Genomic DNA, 18,801 nt, shown 5'->3' on the forward strand with positions numbered 1-18,801 from the left:
AATACCACACACGGGGTGGAGGGTAGATAGCATAATGGTTATGCAAATAGACTCTCATGCCTGAGGCTTCAAAGTCCCAGGTTCAATCCCCTCGCACCAACATAAGCCAGAGCTGAACAGTGCTCTGGTAAAAAACAAACAAACAAACAAACAAAAAAAACCCCACACATGGTGCTCATATGTGGTACCAGGGAGCAAACCTAGCATCTAGAGCATAGTCAAGGCATGCACTCTACTGTATGAGCTATCTCAAAACACTGTACTATGTTTTATTTGCAGTAAACTCCTACCAGGACAGCACAGATGAGTCCCTTTGGATGCTAAGGACGCTGTGTTTTAAGTGGGTCTGATCTTTGGTGGCACTTGGTAAAATGCCTATATACAGTGTTTAAGCACTCAGGTCTAATCCAGGGCATCAGCAGAGGGGGGGGCTCTGCCCTGGGGGGCAGATGAAGCATGACTAGCATCCCCTCCTACACATACATACACTCTGTAACAGTGCCCCAAGGCCACCTCTCAGCCACAGAGCTAATGAGAAGTCAGAGAGTCCAGGCAAAGCAGTTGCCTTGAACTATTTGTAGAAAAGCAAGGTTCTGCAAAGAGCTAAACTATGCAGAAGAGACATTTAGAAATGTCAGCTCTTGGGAAGGGTAACAAGTGAAACTCATGCCAAGATGCATTTTCAGGGGCTGGAAACCTCATTTTTTTCTTTTTATTTATTTAGGGGTCAATACATTTCAGAACAGTTATTGATACATAGGAAAGATCTCAATTCTAAATAGTCCTGATAATAATGCAAAGTTTAGTTTCATTCTCAGAACATGTGCGAATAGCATCTGCTGCTGCCTGGGAGAATTTTTTTCAATGGTAACACCTGAGAGTGTTCATGCCAAGACGGCTCTATGCTGAAACATGCAGACACAGCCTCTGCTCTCAACACAGAACTAGGATGAGACAAAGGAAAATCACGAAATGGAAAAATAAGGTGGATGGTCCCATGGAAATGCCAACAGTGGTATGGACAAAAGTGCACCATTAATTCTATAAACACAAGAGGAAAAGAGAAACAGGTGCAGAAAGTCCCACTCAAAGTGACCTTGAAAAATCAAATTTCTAAAACTATAAAAAAATGATCTAATGTGGGTCACTTGGATAGGACGCTGCTTTTACCATGTATGCAACCCAGATTCCAACCTGGCCCCCATCCCACTGAAGAGAGCTTCAATGCTGAGGTCTGTTTCACCTTAATTATAATAAAAGACTGCGAATGCTAGGGGCCAGCGAGTCAGCTTACCTGGCAGGGGACCTGCCTTGCCTTGGGGGCGTCCTGAGTTTGAGCCCTTGGTACTGAGTGTGCAAGAGCACTTCGGGAAGAAGCTTCTGTGCTGTGTCTTCTCTCTCTGAGTCGCTCTCTCTCAAAAAGTTGGCTCATAATGGTGAAGCCTTGACTATGATAAAAAAATAAAATAAATGGAAGTCGGGTGGTAGCATAGCCGGTTAAGTGCACGTGGCGCAAACCGCAAGGATCGGCGGAAGAATCACAGTTCGAGCCCCTGGCTCCCCACCTGCAGGGGAGTCACTTCACAAGCAGTGAAGCAGGTCTGCAGGTGTCTGTCTTTCTCTCCCCCTCTCTGTCTTCCCCTCCTCTCTCCATTTCTCTCTTTCCTATCCAACAGCAACGACATCAAGAACAATAACAATGAAACAAGGGCAACAAAAGGGAATAAATTTCTTAAAAATAAATAAAATGAAATAAATATAAAATAAACTATGTTAAAAATTACTGAATGCTAAAGAAACCATTCAGGATGGAAATTCCTTTCAGCTGAGTTCACTGGAGTTTCTGGATAGGATGCTAGTATATGAAAAATCACAAGCTCTCAGTAACAGTTAATAGAACAGTGTTGAAAAAAGCAAAGTTATTAAATACATGGAGATGATACTTAACAAAATATGTACACTACTTGTATAGGTAAAGACATCATAAACTTATGGAAGGACTTAGAAACTGCATAAGTAAATAAAGACAGCATTTTCTGGTTAAAAGACTTTACAGGATAGGTCATGTCTCTCCGGCTTTCCCATAAACCTGATTCAATTCTACTGAATACACTAACAGCATTTTCTAAGGAATTCAGCATGCTTAGTCTAAAATGATGAGACCAGAGTCTGGGAGTTAGTTCATCCTTTTTAGAGCACCAACTTACATACCTGAGACCCCAGAGGTCCCAGGTTCAATCCTCAGCACCAGTATCAGAGCCTCTCTCTCTCAATGCTCTTTGAAATTCAATGGAATGTTACTTAGCAGTGAAAAAGAACGGGAAGGACAACTATAGGACGATTTTATTCATATGTGGAATACTAAGGACTGAAACACATGAACTTGAAAATAGAAATATATATATATTCAACCCATATCTCTAACCTTGGGAGACCTATGTTGGTTACTGTGTGTGGGGGGGTACAGAACTTTGGTGGTGGGAATGATGGGGAATTATACCCTGTTATCTTATAATTTTGTAATTCGCTATCAAATCACTACTAAACATTTAAAAAGTAAAATGGCATTATTAAAAATGTTTATATACTTTTTTGGGGAAAAATGGGTCACTTGGAACAGTGGAGTCACACAGGCACTCAGCAATAATCCTGGTGGGGAAAAAAGCATAAAAACTCCTAAAGGAAAACCCTACCACTAGATAAAAATATTGTGAGGAACATTATTATTGCTACATATACAGAGATGTACTGGTATAAAAAAAAATCACATTCAAAATTATAAGAAAGGACTAGCAATATAGCTCACCCAGAAGGAGTCTGTTTTGCCATATACACCACCCAGGTTCAAGCCTCCCACCCCACCCCACCCCTGACTCTGGGGGATGTTTGAGTTCAGTGGTGTCCTTCCTTCTGTCTCTTTCTGAAAAAGTCAGTGTGGAGTGGTTGAAGGCACAGTGACAACAACAATCAAAAATCATATCAAAATCAGAATTGTGCTTACCTCTGAGTTAGGCGAGAAATAGAATAAATAATAAATGGTGTTTCAATTCCATCTCTAAGATTTTATCAAATGTGTAGATATGAAAGCAAATACAGAAAAAATATTTTTAGAAGCCAAACGGGTAGCACTAACATGTCACACTGACTGACCTTAGAATGCATGGAGCCACTTAAAATGAAAAGTATTTGTGGTCAGCTTCCAAATTTTCTTTTTTTAAAATCTTTATTTATTGGATAGAGACAGCCAGAAATTGAGAGGGTAGGGGGATATAGAGAGGGAGAGAGACAGACACCTGCAGCCCTGCTTCACTACTCACAAAGCTCTCAGAGACTTGAACTCGGGTCCTTGTGCACTGTAGTGTGTGCACGGACCAGGTGTGCCACCGCCTGGTCCCAGCTTCCGAATTTGCTATCATGTCCACACACTGCTTTCAAGCCAGAAAGGAATTTTTCACTTTGAACATCCGACCTATATTGTAAAGTAACTGAGATAGGTTACCTGAATGTACAAGAAGCTGGTAGGTTTCCCCCACTCCAGATGATGGCTGGACATCACCAAAATATATTCCTAAGTGCACAGTGCACATGTGAATATAGTAATGGCAGCCCCCAGGGCAAAGGGAGGCCCCTAGAAATATCTTAAGGATAAGGCTACATACATAAGTTGACATTTTACCCAGTGGAATTCCAGGTTGAGGCAACTTCAACATGGGAGGAGGAAAAACAAAGCCAAGTACATCATAAACACCTCTTGAAATCATGCCCTAAGACTTGAGAGGTGGTTCAACGGGTAGAGTGCACACCTTACCAAGCATGGGCGCCTGGGTTTGAGCCTAGGCAGTACATGAATGGTAGAGTACCATGAAGGGCAGAACAGTGCTTTATTGCCTCCAGGGTTATCACTGGGGTTCATCGCCTATGAAGCCACTGCTCCTGGTGGTCATTTTCTTTATTTTCTTTCATTTTATTGAATAGGGCAAAGAGAAATTGGGGGGTGGGTAGAGAGGGAGAAAGAGAGACATCTGTCAACCTGCTTCACTGCTTGAAGCTTCCCCTCTGCAGGTGGGGGAGTCAGGGACTCGAACTTAGATCCTTGCCCAGGTTCTTGAGCTTAGTACTATGTGCACTTAACCAGGTGCACTACCACCCAGTCCCCATGGAACAATGCTTTATTATTCCCTCCCCCAACTCCCACGAAGGACAGCTTTAAAAAAAAAAAGTGGAGAGGGGCTCAGGAAGCAGCTCTGCTATATTACACAAACTTCAGGCCCTGGGTTTATTCCTGGCAACACAAAACAAAAGCAAAATAAAATAAAGCAAAGCAACAGTAAATTATCCCTTTTAAAAAATCTCTGTGGTCCATCTACATAGTATTTTTACTTCACTGATAAAATGTCATTACATCAGAGTGACCCATGGTCACATCCATGTAAACAGCATTTTTTAATATAGTCCTGGACTTTCTAGTTTAAGCAGACAACATCTCAGACTTGAACTAAAACATCAGGACAAAAAGGCAGGAACTCTGAAAGAACTGAAAGGCATCAGCAGTCCCAGCTGATCTCCGAAGAATTACAAACAGCTTTGTAGTGGTAACATAGAGAAATGTGGATATCTTCTTTGCCTGGGTCCACTCAATTTCAAGGTCTGGCAAAGTGTCCAGTTTTCATTGTATTTCACAATACATTCAGCTTTCAAATTTCTGCCTCCAGAGGTATTCATGCAGAAGCAGGAATCACTCACGCATCATTAACTAAAATCACTATGAATGGAAGCACGGAGGTGGCCAAGTAGGATAAATTATGGTGTTTTAATAAAAAGAATGGACACAAGTGCTTTGAATAGAATGTTCCAGAGCCAGATGTTCTCTGAGAGGGCACACAGGACTTTGAAAGCAGGGTTATTACTAACCTGTAAGTATGAGATCTTGTTTCCTTGTCAGGAAAAAAAAAATATGAATCAGATAACCCTAATGCAATTCTGAAAATATTAAAGCATCTTCCACACAAAGATTCTGAATACCACCACCAAATTTATTTCTGCTTTATTAACAATGGTGCTTACACTTTTTTTTAAGTAAAAAGGGTGTTTTTATTTAGAATAAAAATTAAAATATAACTCTGATAATAGACTTCCACTTATTTACATGAAGACATATATACAGGATATAATCTTACAGCAAACCAACCACATGCCCTTTGACCTGCAAATCTCAAAAGCAAAAACATGAATGTTTCCCCTTTTCACACACCAAAACATATGCACAAGATAGGAATCAAACTTGAATGTAGACTATGCAAACCGGAATGCAGGGTGGCAAAGGGCTTCTGCCCTTCACTGCCAGGAAAAGTTTAGGCTTTCTTCACATCACGCCAACTTCTTTTTGGATAATGAAACAAACCAATTTTAGTTTTTCTGTCATTTCCAAGATTTTTGCCTCTGATTTCCTATCTGAAGGTGATTCCTAGTAAGCGACTGCTCCAAAACTTTACCTTTTCTTTAGTGTGGCTGTGTGACAGACAAACACTGGTACTATACCCCAATCAGACCATTTGAACCAGAACCAGCAGTCAGGAGACCCACAGCTCAGGAAACTGCTGACTCATGAGTATCAGCTCAGCAGAAACTGAGACCTTTTCAACCATAACAGAGGCAGCACCTTGTTTTGGTTTGTTTAGGCAAATAAAATGGTCTGAAATAGCACGATTCCATTTTATCCATCCTGTTTGGATACTTGTAAGCCACCTTGAGTGACAAAAGCAAGAGAATTAATCGACTTCAAAAATTCAACCTCCTTAAAGAGAGTAAAGCAACTTCTGAAAAACTTGTGAACAGAAATACTGAATGAGTAAGAAAGCCGATGACTTCTAAGAGTTGCCAAGGGTGGCTCTCTCCTGCTATTTGGTTCTTGAATCCAAGAGACCACACGCAAATCCGTTAACAATGTCTTCCTTAAAAACCATGGATCTCTTAACTTTAATTTCCCCTTCAACCAGCTGCACACTCCAGCATAGCTTTCTAAAGACAAAAGAATACTGCAGCCTAGACTCACCATTTTTGCCCAAAGACAACTGTGAAGCTCAAACCACAACAGAGAGGTTTTTAACAGGACTGAGTTCTCTGAGCTCTATGTACAGAAATAAATGAGTAGTTTAACAAGGAAGCATGAAACCTCTAGTGCTTCCAAAACAAGGGCACACAGCTCTTAGGAAAGGGTGTTTGGTAGCAGATAAAGAGGCAAATAAACCTCAGAGCTTGCCTTTTCTTCAACACGCTCTGAATGAAATGGAGAGAGACCAGTCTCCCCCAAAAAAATCCACCTTCCAGGAGGGTGGGAGGTGGCAGCAATGAAGGTATGAGGTGTTTTAACTCGAAGAACAGATCAAAGCGAATATAGGGAGTCAACCTGAGTGCAGGGATGACCACCTGGGTCCAGTGTCTTCCATTCTAACACCGGCAGGTGTTATCCGTGCTATGTGATCCCCTGGCAAGAGATTTGTTTCTTTTATTTTTAAAAAGCAAGTATGATCTCCTGGGATGCCAGTCATGCGTTGCTTTTTTTTTTTTTTGGGGGGGGGAAGTTGGTATATTTTTGGCGTGTAGGACATTCCCCCAGTGCAGTATAGTCAAGGATTGACAAGGCTGAAACTCCCTGGTTTTGGGTGCTGTTGTGAGGGATGGCTGTCATTAGCTGAGGTGGTATTTCTGCTTCTCAAGCCAAACACACTGCACAGGCCAAGGGGTATCCGCCCGGAAGGAAGAGGGTATGATTCTTCTCGGCTGGTTGCAGGAGTCATGCCATCTGCAGGACCTGGGATCCAGAAGAAGGGAGTCTGGTCCCAAAGTGTCATTAGAGAGGCAGTGGGGATGCAGGGGGTCACATGGTGCTTTTAGGGTCCAAGCAATGTATCGCTCAGAGCTGCGGTGGTATTGGGGTACATGTGCCAAATCAGGTATACTGTGGTAAGAGGCAAGGACACAGCCACACACTCCAGGGACCCAGCCCTATTTCTAAGCCAGAAGTTGGGGCGAGGGGGGACCAACAGTGAGCATCTCCTTCCTTTCAGGAGAGGACCTACTGTTGACACCAGCCACAGGGGAGTTGGAATTCCCAAGAACTTCAAGTTGAAGGCAAAAGCATCTTCTCGTCATGTTTCCAAGTCTGGCGCAGTGTGTGAGCCCAGGGCCTTGTGCACATTGAGGTGCACGCTCTCTCGGGTGAAAGAGCATCTTCTTGCTTCTGAAATGTCTGAGCTCCCTGGAGGATGGGTAGGACACATGAAGAGGTCCCCAATGACAGCCCTGGCTGGCCTCTTCTCCTGACACACGCAGAACTGATGACATGCCTGGTTTCCACAGAGACTGAGCTGGGGGAGGCACCGTCAGAGAATCTGCTCCAACTGGGTGCTTGGTTGTCTTTCCTTAGTTGCCCGGGGGCCTCCTGGATGGCCTGAAAGGTTCTAGAGATGGCCAAAAGAGAAGGTACCAGTCTCCCCCTGTTCCTTCATGCCATCACAAGAATGGGCAGAGGATGGTATTAGTTGGCAGCCACCAAGTTCCCTGTCTCTGTTACAAATGGTTGCAAAGGCCACAGCAGAGATTCGGAAATGAGGCAGTACAGGCAAGATGCTCACCCCCAATTCTGACAGACACCCCCTTTCCAGTGAGGGACAGAGCTAGAGACACAGGGCTCAGCCCTTTAGAACAAAAGCTGACAGATGGAAACATTTGAGCTTCAGAGAGAAACCTGAAGGGACCACAAGGGCACTGCTGTTCCTCATGGCCACACACCCAGTAGCGCTGTCAGTCCACCAGATGCTGAGTGTCTTTCCTGTAGGGGAGACACAAACATCTCAGCCACACAACACGCAGCCTTGAAGGTGAGTGTGGGCACTCAGACTGGGTGCATCCAAGAAACAGTTCCAACTTACAATGGGTTGAATCTGTGAAGGAGGTGAGTACGATGTCAGGTCCTGGAGCTTCCAAAACTGATGGAAGGGCACTAGTGGGGCACAGCCACTCCTGTAGGGAATAGTATCCAGGCGTCTGGACATGGCTCTCAGGACAGTGGAGGGTGTGTTGAATGGAGTTGAACCTGTGACTCAGACACAGGAGCGTCTGGTTCCAAACAGCCACCACTTTGCAGAGCTGACACGCAGCTTCTCTGTAGGTGGCTTCCGAATTCAGGAGATGGCAGCAGAGACCCCAAATTGAAATGAGCTGCAGGAGCTCCAGGGTCAGAAGCCCCTGGATACACTCTGGCAACCACTTACCCCCTTCTCCTGGGGGTCCATAGTGAACCCATGTCCCCTGACACCACAGAGCTGGCAATCAGCTGAGGCATGTGACTCAGACTGTGTCCCATCATGTCTCTCAAGAGATGGGGGCCCAGAGGGAGACCCTCCCCAGCCTGCCTGCTACAGGGACCTTGCTGGTTTGTGCCAAACTCCTTCCTACCACATCCTTTCCACTCTGAGGCTTTCCCAAGAGACTCGAGGTGTGTGGGGGGGGGAGCATCCCAGATCTGCTCACAATTAAATCACGGTATTGAGACACTTGAGCTCCCACAACACCCTGCCAAGAGGAGGCCTCTCCAGATGTCCTCACCCTCAGGAAGCTGAGTCCCTACATGGTCATTCTCCCCTCCCTGGCTTTCTGCAATGCAGACTGACCTCTCTGTGTGGACGTGAATCACAGCCTAGCAATGTGCTTGAGAAAGGTGTCCCCACCAAACTCCACTGTGGACACAGGATGGAGGGTGGGTGGGAAAGTGGTCTCAGGAACAGTTCCTGAGCACAGCAGAACCCACTGCTGGCTGTTCTTCCAGGACGTTCCAGAAACACCCACTTCACCTTGGTTCTCAAAGACTGCTGCCCGAGCAGAGAAGACCCTGCTCCAAGGTCAGTTGGCATACTGGGCATAGAAGGCCACCTTCACCCGCTCGATCTGGTGGCACAGCTTGATGGCGGGGCCCAGCTTCAGCTCCATGCACTCCTGAACAGTGGGCAGCGTCAGCAGCAGGAGCGCCTGGCCGTCGATGTCCTGTGGGAGAAAGACCTGTTAAGAGGCCAGGCGGTGGTGTGTGGGGTGGAGGCCCAAGCCCATGTCACTCTCCAGCCCCACTGAGGTTATGAAGAGAGCAGGCAGGGATGCCTGTCTGGCTCAAGGGTGGCCAAGGTCATCAAATCTCTTTGCAGAGAAAATTCTCACTGCCCCCCAAAAACCCACAGGCCCTGGCTTAGAGAGCTGATGCTGGAATGGGAGCTGTTGGATCTGAATTGTCTCCCTGGCACCTTCCCCCTTGCTGGGAGGGGATATGCCCTGGATTAGGCCTCCCTGGCTCTGCTGTGACTTCATTTCTGAATCAAAGAAAAAGCTGTCTTACTCTCTTCCCTGCCTTTTCACTTTCAGAATGCTGAGGAGGCACCAGAGAGATAAGCCAGGCACACAGCACAGCTCTCCCCAGAGAGAGGAAAATGGCTCGGGTGATCTTATTTATGTTGAAGGAGACCAAGGTTCCACTCAGTTCTGACATATGGCACTGCTGGGGATTGAACCCAGGGTTTCAGGTGTGCAAGGACTGTGCTCCACTGCTGACCTACCCCTGGTTCAAATACACAGGTTTAGACACACAAATGCTTGACTATGTTAGATCCCTGCGGTATCTTCTAGAGCTCCCTCTCTAGGTTTTATCTTAACTTAGTTCTGTATCTGTACACAGGAGTCACATAATGAAGGTGTTTAAGAAGTTGGGTGATGTGGGAATCAGGCTATAGCACAGTGGGTTAAGCGCACGTGGTATGAAGCGCAAGGACCAGTGTAAGGATGCTGGTTTGAGCCCCCAGCTCCTCACCTGCAGGGGAGTCACTTCACAGGCAGTGAAGCAGGTCTGAGGTGTCTATCTTTCTCTTCCCCTCTCTGTCTTTCCCTCCTATCTCCATTTCTCTCTGTCCTATCCAACAAAGATGGCATCAGCAACAACAATAACAACAATAAAAAGGGCAACAAACGGGAAAATAAATAAAATTAAAAAAAAATTTTTTTAATGTTTAAAAAGAAGTTGGGTGGTGGCACACATACTACCATGAGCAAGGATCTGGTTCAAGCTCTCAGTCCCCACTTACAGGGGGGAATCTTCACAATTTATCTGTTTCTATTAATATATATATATATATATATATATATATATATATGAGAGAAAAAAGATGTTTGCTAAATGACTGCTAAGTTACATCCACCGCAGGAAGAGGGTGCAGAGAGGGCCATCCCAAAGCACTAAGAGGGCCAGACTGGGTATCGCCTCCCCAGCTTGCCTCTGGCAGTAACAGGGTTTATTCATATAGGCCTCATTTGATGGGGTGATTAAGTATAACTGAACCCCCTTTCTCTTCACCAGGGAATTATTCTATTTCCAGAGGAAAGAAATGAGGTTCTGAGGGGTCATAGCCCAAGGACAGAGAATGTGAGATATGTGACTGGGCCCCAGGATCCCATGCCAGAAGGGCCACAGAAATAGCTTATTTTTTTCTTTCTCTCTTCCTTCCTTCCTTCCTCTCTCTCTCTTTCCCCCTCTCTCTCTCAATCTCTTTCTTTCTCTCTCTCTCTCTCTCTCCCTCCATGGTTGTTGCTGGGGCTCGTTGCCGGCACTATGAATCCACTGCTCTTGGTGGCCATTTTTTCCATTTTATTGGCGAGGACAGAAAGAAATTGAGAGGGGAGGGAAAAATAAAGAAGCTTAACCTGCTTGTTAAGTGACCCCCTGCAGGTAGGGAGCTGGGGGTTCAAACCAGGATCCTTGTGTGTGTGTCCTTGCGCTTCATACTCTGTGCACTTAATCCAGTAGGCACCCCCAAATAGCTTATTTTCTAAGCACAGAGACATAGTCTCCCACTGTGGAAGCTGCCCCCATTCTCCCAGCCGGACTGTGTGAAATTGCAAAGTTACACACAGTGCTCCTCAGGCCACAGAGCACCAAACGATGATGTGTGGGCAACTCGGAGTGGCATCCTGTGACCTTTGTCCAATGAGGGTTCTACTGGGCTTGGTGTGGAGGTCACACTATAGGCTGGGGAAGAATCCAGACTCTGTGGGGCAAAGCTTTTTAGTTCAAACAACCTGCTATGGGTAGAATCAAGTCCGTGTCTTTGAACTTGTTTGCAGCTGGCTGGACATCTCCTGGGGCTCTCAGTGGCCCACATAGGAGCTCCCACAAGGGAATGGAGGGGGTGGGTAGCAAGGTGCAGCCTTTCTGCAGTTTGGGAGTGGACCCAGAGCCTTGCATATGCACTACTGCTCAGTGGTCTTCCTGGTTCAACTGTTGAACCCCCCCGACTTTTTGATGTTTGAATTATAATACCTGTAACTGACTGATACATTGTTGGTTTCTCTGCTAAACTAACTTCTCAATTACTAACGAGTTATGTATAGAACAATAAGAATGCTCGACCACCTGTGATCACTCATGTCCCTCTCTAACTATAAACCCTGTTCTCTGATGGGCATCTGGTGAATGTCTTAAGCTAATAAGCAGTTTGGGCTAACAGGCCCCAAGGAAAAAGGCCTAAAACTGCACACTGTGACAAAGACTGCTGCCCTCACAGACTATGGGATGCATGATGTGGACATAATGTGTACCTACTGCACAGTCAGGGGGGCGACATGACAATGCCATGGTGGTCTGGCATTCATTGTCATCACCCGTGCAGCCCTGCCAAGATGCTTTTGAGGTTCCTCGCTCCATGCTCTGATGTAATGCAGATTTCTGAGGACAAACACCTATTGATGTTCTGGTTGGGGTCGAACACATGGCATAGTCCCACTGTGGGAGGTGAGTGGACCATTCCCAGGCATCTCCAGGCTTCTTCCTACACTAGTGAGGATGTTTAAAGCAAGTCTCTCCCAACCATGAAGTGCAACAGAGCTCAGGGGCCTGGGTTCTGGTCCCCTATATCTGGTGCACCCTACTTTCCCAAGATCCAACATTTCTCACGCTTTCATTTATTTATTTACATAACAGGAGAGAAAGCAGAGTGTCACTGTCATGTATGCACACCCACAAGTCCAACACCTTACTTGCTGCAAAACCTCCCAGGCAATGTGGCTAGTTATTCACTCTTTTTTTTTTTTTTGGAAAACAAGGAAGAGAGAAGAGAGAAACAGAATGACAGAGAGAGCAGAGACCAAGGCACAGATCCCCCATCTGTGAAGCGTCCTCTGATGCTGCCACGGTGCTCACATACGGGGCCAGGGCTCAAACCCAGGACACAGAGCAAAGCACATGCTCAACCAGGTGAGCTGGCTCCAGGGCCCAAGGCCAGGATCTGCTCTGCACAGATGCTGCTGTGTGCTCGTGGTGGAGGCTGTGAGACGGATGGGGGTGAAATGAGGCCAAATGAGCTGACGGCAGAGGTTGCTTTCCCGACCACTGACCTGGGGACAGCAGGTGGGTGAGAGACTGGAGCTGACAGCTGATGACCGCTGACCTGGCTCATGGCCACCCTCCCTGCCTTGAACCTCTCCCCCTCCCCTCATGATATCACCACTTGGAGAACAATGGTGCCAAGAATGAACTCATGCCTCTGACTTCTGAAAGGCAGCCTGCTGTGCTGCCTCCTGAGAGGCATCAGATTTAGCTCCCAGACCATCAGCCCCTGGGGAGCCAGCACAGGGCAGCAGTTTGGTGACACCGTAACAGAGAGTGATCGACATGGGTCTCTTCCTGCTCTCGTTCCCAGAGGGGATCAGAGGGCGCACTCCCAGCCTGTCCAGCAGGAACAGCCATCCCGCCCCTCATGAGTGTGGGGCACTAAGGCCAAGTAGAGTGCTGGCACCTCTCCCCACCAGGCCGCTGAGTGAAATACTCCCAGGGACTCCCAATGTTCCTCCAGTAAAAAGGAAGCATCCCTTTGACTGATACCAAGTCCAGAGAGCTTTCTGCAGCCCCAAAGTGGGAGTGGGAGCCAGGACCCCCAGAGCACGGGAGCATCCCCACCTGCTCCTGGAAGATCTTGGCCAGAGGGGCACAGTCCGTCAGCTTGATGAAGCGCACCACATCTGTCACCGACCACTCCAGTGGGTTGCTGTCCAGGACCAGCCTTTCCTCCTCCTGTTGCTGGGCATCCTGCAGAGGAAGGGCAGGGGCCACCTGTCAGCATGGGGACAGAGGGAGGGGCATGGGTCAGCTGTCACTATGGGTAACCTGTCACTATGAGGATGGAGGAAGGGGCAGGGGTCACCCATCACCACAGGGACGGAGGGAGGGACAGCAGTCACCTGTCACTGTCCTGTGACTTGTGTGCTGTTAGAGGTTTAAAGACAAAGGTACAGGGCTGGGCAGTAGCTCAGCAGGTAAGGTGCATGCCTTGCCACGAGTGTGGCCTGGGTTTGAACCTGGCACCACATGGGAGTGTCATAACCAGGGGGCACTCTTGTGTTGTGCTGTCTTTCCGTCTCCCTGAATGAGGAAGTCAGTCTGGGAGTGGTGAAACCACACATGTGGGAGACATGGTAACAGCAGCCATTCACCTCTCAGCTGCTTCTGTGTAAGTCCCTTTGACAGGAGAGCTGTGATATAAGGGGCAAGGGGGGAGGCCTCCATGCCACAGATTGCCAGGGTCCCCTGGGTGAGCTCCATGCTCTGACTGCTTATGTCCCAAGCTGCCCTGTGGAGCCCCCACTGGCTGTGTGACAGTGACAGGACACTGGTCTGGGGAGCACACACAGTAGTGGAACCCCACATGAGGCAATCACCCCATAGGAGGTGAGCTCACACAGGATGTGATCTCACATAGTAGGGTGATCCCCAAATAGGAGGATGACCCCATAAAGAGTATGACCTCACACAGGAGGGTGACCTTCACATAGGAGAGTGAAACCTACTAGGAAGTGACCCCACACAGAAGTCAATCCAAATAGGAGATGGCCTGACACAGGGCATTGAGCCCACACAGGAGTGTGACCCCCCCACAGGAAGTGACCTCATACAGGATGCGACCTCACAAAGGAATGACTTCACAAGGAAGGCAGACCTCATACAAGCGGTAGTTCTCTAATCAAACAGAGCAATGACCCATAAAGGTTGGGGAACCCACAGACTGGCTTCAGGCCACAGATTGTACCTCAGTGGTATCTTGGTCAGTTGCAGGCCCCTTGATGACCCCCTGGGTGCAGGCAGGGGGCTGGACTCTGCGTCCCCGGCGTGTCCTCTCAAAGGGTAGCTGGTGCTCGGGTTCAGTGCTGCCCCTCAGAGTAACAGCCCTCCGTGGCCTGGAGGAGGGGACCTCAGCAGAGGAGGTGTCTGTCTGATCATCCCGGAGCTCAGAACCAGTCTCCTCACTGGCACTGTCATCATCCATTGCATCTGCATCGTCCTCCTCACTCTCCTGGGGAAAGAGACAGCATGGGGAGGCTGACGCAAGGAGGGGACACAGGGGGCTCCCTGGTGTCCTATGCCTGACCAGTCATGTCCAATTATGGCCTTTCCTGCAGAGGGTCACACCCTAGCCAAGCCCCTGGGTCCCTGCCGGGCATGGGAAGGTGCCATCACATAGAACATACCTCCCCTGAGCCCCCGGCAAGGTCCGAGGTGGATGACCTCCGCTTCTTCTGCACAAATATGGATTTCCGCCGCTTCCGTCGCCGGGCAGGCTTGGGGTGTCCACTGTCCACGGTGAGCTCCCCAATAGGGGGTTTGACAATTCTCTTCCGCTTTCCATAATAATAGGCTGCAAAGATGGGGACCATCCAAATTTTGTTTGCTTTATTCTATTAAGATTCACTGTGCAGCCTGGGAGGTGGTACAGTGGGAGAGCAGTGGACTTGTGGGATGAGGTCTTGACTGCAGTCCTTACTGTCACATGGGACAGAGTGATGCTCTGGTGTTTCTCTCTCTCTCTAAGTAAGTAACTATAGAAATAGATTTGTTGGGACCGGGCGGTAGCATACCGGGTTAAGTGCACATGGTGAGAAGCACAAGAACTGGCTTAAGGATCCTGGTTTAAGTCCCCCACTCCCCACCTGAAGGGGGATCACATCACAAGCAGTGAAGCAGGTCTGTAGGTGTCCATCTTTCTCACCCCCTCACTATCTCCCCCTCCTCTCTCGATTTCTCTGTACTATCCAACAACAACAACAATAGCAATAACAATAATAACAAGAACATGGGTAACAAAAATGGGAAAAAATGGCCTCCAGAAGTAGTGGATTCAAAGTGGAGGCACCAAGCTCCAGCAATAACCATAGAGGCAGGAAAAAAAAATAAGAAGAAGAAGAAGAAGAAGAAGAAGAAGAAGAAGAAGAAGAAGAAGAAGAAGAAGAAGAAGAAGAAGAAGAAGAAGAAGAAGAAGGAGAAAAAGAAACCCATTTGCTGTGTTTACCCCATAAGAGAGAGAGAATTTCACATGAGAGAGAAGCCAGGGCAACACTCCAGTGCATAAGACAATGAGGACAGAACCAAGAACCCCAGAAAGACAAGTCCTGTGTTTTCACAGATGTATTAACACCCTGGCCACTAAAATACTGAAGGTTACACACACAAGTTTGCATAGACACAGAGAGAGTAGAGACAAGAAGAAGGAAAAGAAATTATAAGCAAGAAAGATCACTCTTCCAACTGGGGAAGCAGGCAGACATCTTGATTATACCTCAGGAAATAATTCTGAGCAAAAACTGGATGGAGACAAATATTCTCCAAAACCATCATGTTCAGAAAATGTCGTGGGGGCTCCAGAACTGGTTCTCCCAGTATACAGCACAATTTACTACACACAGGACCCAGTTCCAACCCCTCAGCACCAAGTGAGGGGAAGCTTCTAGGGTGGTGGAGTGGTGCTGTGCTATTTTTCCTTTCCCTCTTCCTGTCTCTAGCTCAGATTTAAAAGGGGAGGGGGTAAGAAGAGAACAAGAGGCCACTGGGAGCAGTGGAGTTTGTGCAGGCATAAAGCCCTCACTTCCAGGAGAAAGACGAGGTGTTATCAAGAGAATGGTCTCATCCCTAGTGCAAATGTCGAAGCTCTCACTCTGGCTGCCTGACTGCAGCTGGAGATGACGGGGCCTCAGTGTTTGGCTGAGGTGAGATGAGGCCCCGAACACTGATGCCAAAGGGACTGATGCCCTTCGCAGCAGAGGACAGCAGGTGGTGGCTACAGGGGGCCAGCCACAGGTCACAGCATCTGCACACCAAGGAGAGGAGCTGAGGAGACCCTGTCCACACCTCCAAAGTGTGAGGCACAGGTGTTTGCTGTACGTCCCATATGTGCTGTGTGATTCTGGGAGGGAGGTGAGGCCCCAGGGCCTCCTGTTGCCCCCTCTTTTGGCCCAATACCTCAACCATAGCCATTTCCCACCTTCTCTGACACCTGCTCCCAAGACTGGGGAATCCTGGGGAATCCTGGGGAGACCGGTGAGTAAGCGCAATGTGCTCCCATACATTCCCCCTCAGGCAGGAGTGCACCCGGCCCACCCACCACCCCCACCAGCACTCACTGTACTTGGTCTTGGTGTGGACAGAGCAATTTTCTGGGCAGCGTTCAGAGACCAACACGGGGCTGAAGAGATTGGGGCAGCACTCCAGCCTGGCACACACCCGCCGGCAGAAATCAGCCACCTGGTCAGATGTGCGTACAATCTTGGCGACGGCCCTGTAGGTCTTGCCTCTGTACCTAGGGACAAGGAGGAAGATGTGATGGCACCTATCCATGGTCACAGAGATTCCATGAAAGGGGCTGTGACATGTCAGGGAAACCAGTCCGAAGCCTCCATGTTCCTTGGGCAACAGTGGGAGCCAAAAGTTAGAACTGAGGAGGGTCTGGTTCTGAGAAGACACTGCTCCCCAAACCTCCAAACTCTGTGAAGGAGCAGAAGAACTGGGACCTGAGACATGACCCTCATCAGTCATCAAGGGCACAGAGAGCAGCTGGTTCAGGATGACCAGCTCAAGTCCCCAAGAAAACTGGTTTAACAGGGGAGATAGAAAAATTAAAAAAAACAAAAAAACAACCAACACTATAACAAGCCAACTTACATGGCTCCCTCTGCTTCTGGGAATTTCTACAGTATTTACTGTGGCCCCTCATGCATTCACAGTGCAAAAAACCCTGGCACCAGGACCCCTCTCTGGACCAGTGCTATCAAAGTGGTCTGTGGGCTGTTCTGGATTCAAGTTCCTCCTGAGCCCAAGTCATCAATCTGATTATTTGCTAAACTTACACCAAACCCAATTTTTGTTTGTTGTATTTTATTCTTTATTTTTACCAGAATACTGCTTAGTTCTTAATACTGCTTATCGTGGTGCTGGGGATTGAACTTGGAACTTTGGAGTCTCAGGCATGAAACCATTTCTTTATAACCATTATGCAACTTCTCCTGCAAAATCTACTTTGTGAATCGGACATCCCAAGAAGCCCCTTTCTTTGTTCCAACAGAAGCAGGCTGTGTGTGATTCACATCTCAAAGGTGGCTATTGTTGTCTGACTCCCAAAGCTTTCTCAGAAATAGGCAGGGACTGAGTCAAGAAGGTCTGAGATCTGAGCTCCACATCCTAACTTTAGAGCTAGAGAATCAAGCTCCGTATGAGTGACAGAGATGGCACCTTCTGACTCCAGGGTCCCATCACTGTCCCAAGTCTGGCTCCTGGCTCAGGACTTTGTGTCATGGTACTAAGGTGGCTCTTGCAATTCTAGCATTGGAGAGAGGGTGCAACCAACAAGATGTATGGGTGCTTTTGGGAAGAGCCAGACTGTTCCTGGTGGCCGGGAGAACACTCCTGCCTTCAGCCATCTCTCTGCAAGCAGGTACATCTGCTGGCCTTCCTGGAGCGCCAGGGCAGCAGCCTGAGCTGGGGAAATGAACAAATGAGCCAGAAACTAAGTCTTCTGTGGTGGGGGAAACTCTCAGGTTGGGGATTCTTTCTCACAGAAATTCCCTTGGGCGGGGTGTGGCTGGGTGGTAGTGCACTGGGCTATGTGCACATAGTGTGAAGTGCAAGGAGTGTTGCAAGGATCCCAGTTCGAGTTCCCAGCTCCCCATCTGCAGTGGAGGTCAATTTGCAAGCAGTGAAGCAGGTCTGTGGGTGTCAATCTTTCTCCTCTCCCTCTCTGTCTTCCCCTCTTCTCTTGATTTCTCTCTGTCCTATCCAACAACAACAAATGGAAAAAAGATGGCTGCCAGGAACAGTGGATTCATAGTGCAGGAACTGAGCCCCAGCAATAGCCCTGGAGGCAAAAAAAAAAAAAAAAGGAAAGGAAAGAAAGGAAAAGAAAGGAAGGAAGGAAGGAAGGAAGGAAGAAAGGAAGGAAGGAAGGAAGGAAGGAAGGAAGAAAGAAAGAAAGAAAGAAAGAAAGAAAGAAAGAAAGAAAGAAAGAAAGAGGAGAAAGAAATTCCCTCTGGTGGGTCAGCAGAATAGCTCACTTGGTTAGTGCGTTGCTTTGCCATAAGCAGGTGAGCTCAGCCTCACTGAAGGAAGCCTCTTGTACTGTGGTTTTTTCACATTCTCTCTGTGTCTTAAAATTTTTATTTTAAAAAGAAATCTCTCAGTATGAATAGTCCATTTTAATGCTCACAAAACATAAGCAAGAGTAAAAAGCCAAAAGTAAAATAAGCAAAAACACAGAATTAGTCATTGCTCATGAAAAAGAGGAAACAATGATAATTTCCATGGAGCTGAGCAGAACTCAGTCATGTGACTTGTTCTCGTTTCTGCCCGAGTGATAATGAAATCGAAGCCACTGGAAATCATCTCAGGAGAGCGCTGAACTATTCTGACTACCTGTAACGGGACTGGAGAAACACATTAAGTTTGGTTTT

The 18,801-nt window shown here is 47.6% G+C and overlaps 1 protein-coding gene across 8 annotated transcripts in view; it reads right to left on the reverse strand.

Annotated features, from left to right (window-relative positions):
* Positions 1-5,012: 5,012 nt before the first annotated feature.
* Positions 5,013-18,801, reverse strand: part of SFMBT2 (Scm like with four mbt domains 2) — a 123,942-nt gene continuing 110,153 nt past the window's right edge. For 7 of the 8 annotated variants that reach the window (XM_060192130.1, XM_060192128.1, XM_060192126.1 and 4 more), the window contains exons 17-21: positions 16,483-16,658; positions 14,557-14,723; positions 14,118-14,381; positions 12,992-13,144; positions 5,013-9,042 (exon numbers count right to left, since the gene is read on the reverse strand). In XM_060192130.1, coding sequence (XP_060048113.1) covers positions 8,902-9,042; positions 12,992-13,144; positions 14,118-14,381; positions 14,557-14,723; positions 16,483-16,658 — 901 coding nt within the window. In that variant the 3' untranslated portion in view covers positions 5,013-8,901. The remainder of the gene's footprint in view (positions 9,043-12,991; positions 13,145-14,117; positions 14,382-14,556; positions 14,724-16,482; positions 16,659-18,801) is intronic. The other variant, XM_007534363.3, reaches the window with a different exon arrangement.

The sequence above is a fragment of the Erinaceus europaeus genome, chromosome 6, assembly GCF_950295315.1.
Source record: "Erinaceus europaeus chromosome 6, mEriEur2.1, whole genome shotgun sequence".
In the NCBI taxonomy this organism is placed as follows: Eukaryota; Metazoa; Chordata; class Mammalia; order Eulipotyphla; family Erinaceidae; genus Erinaceus; species Erinaceus europaeus.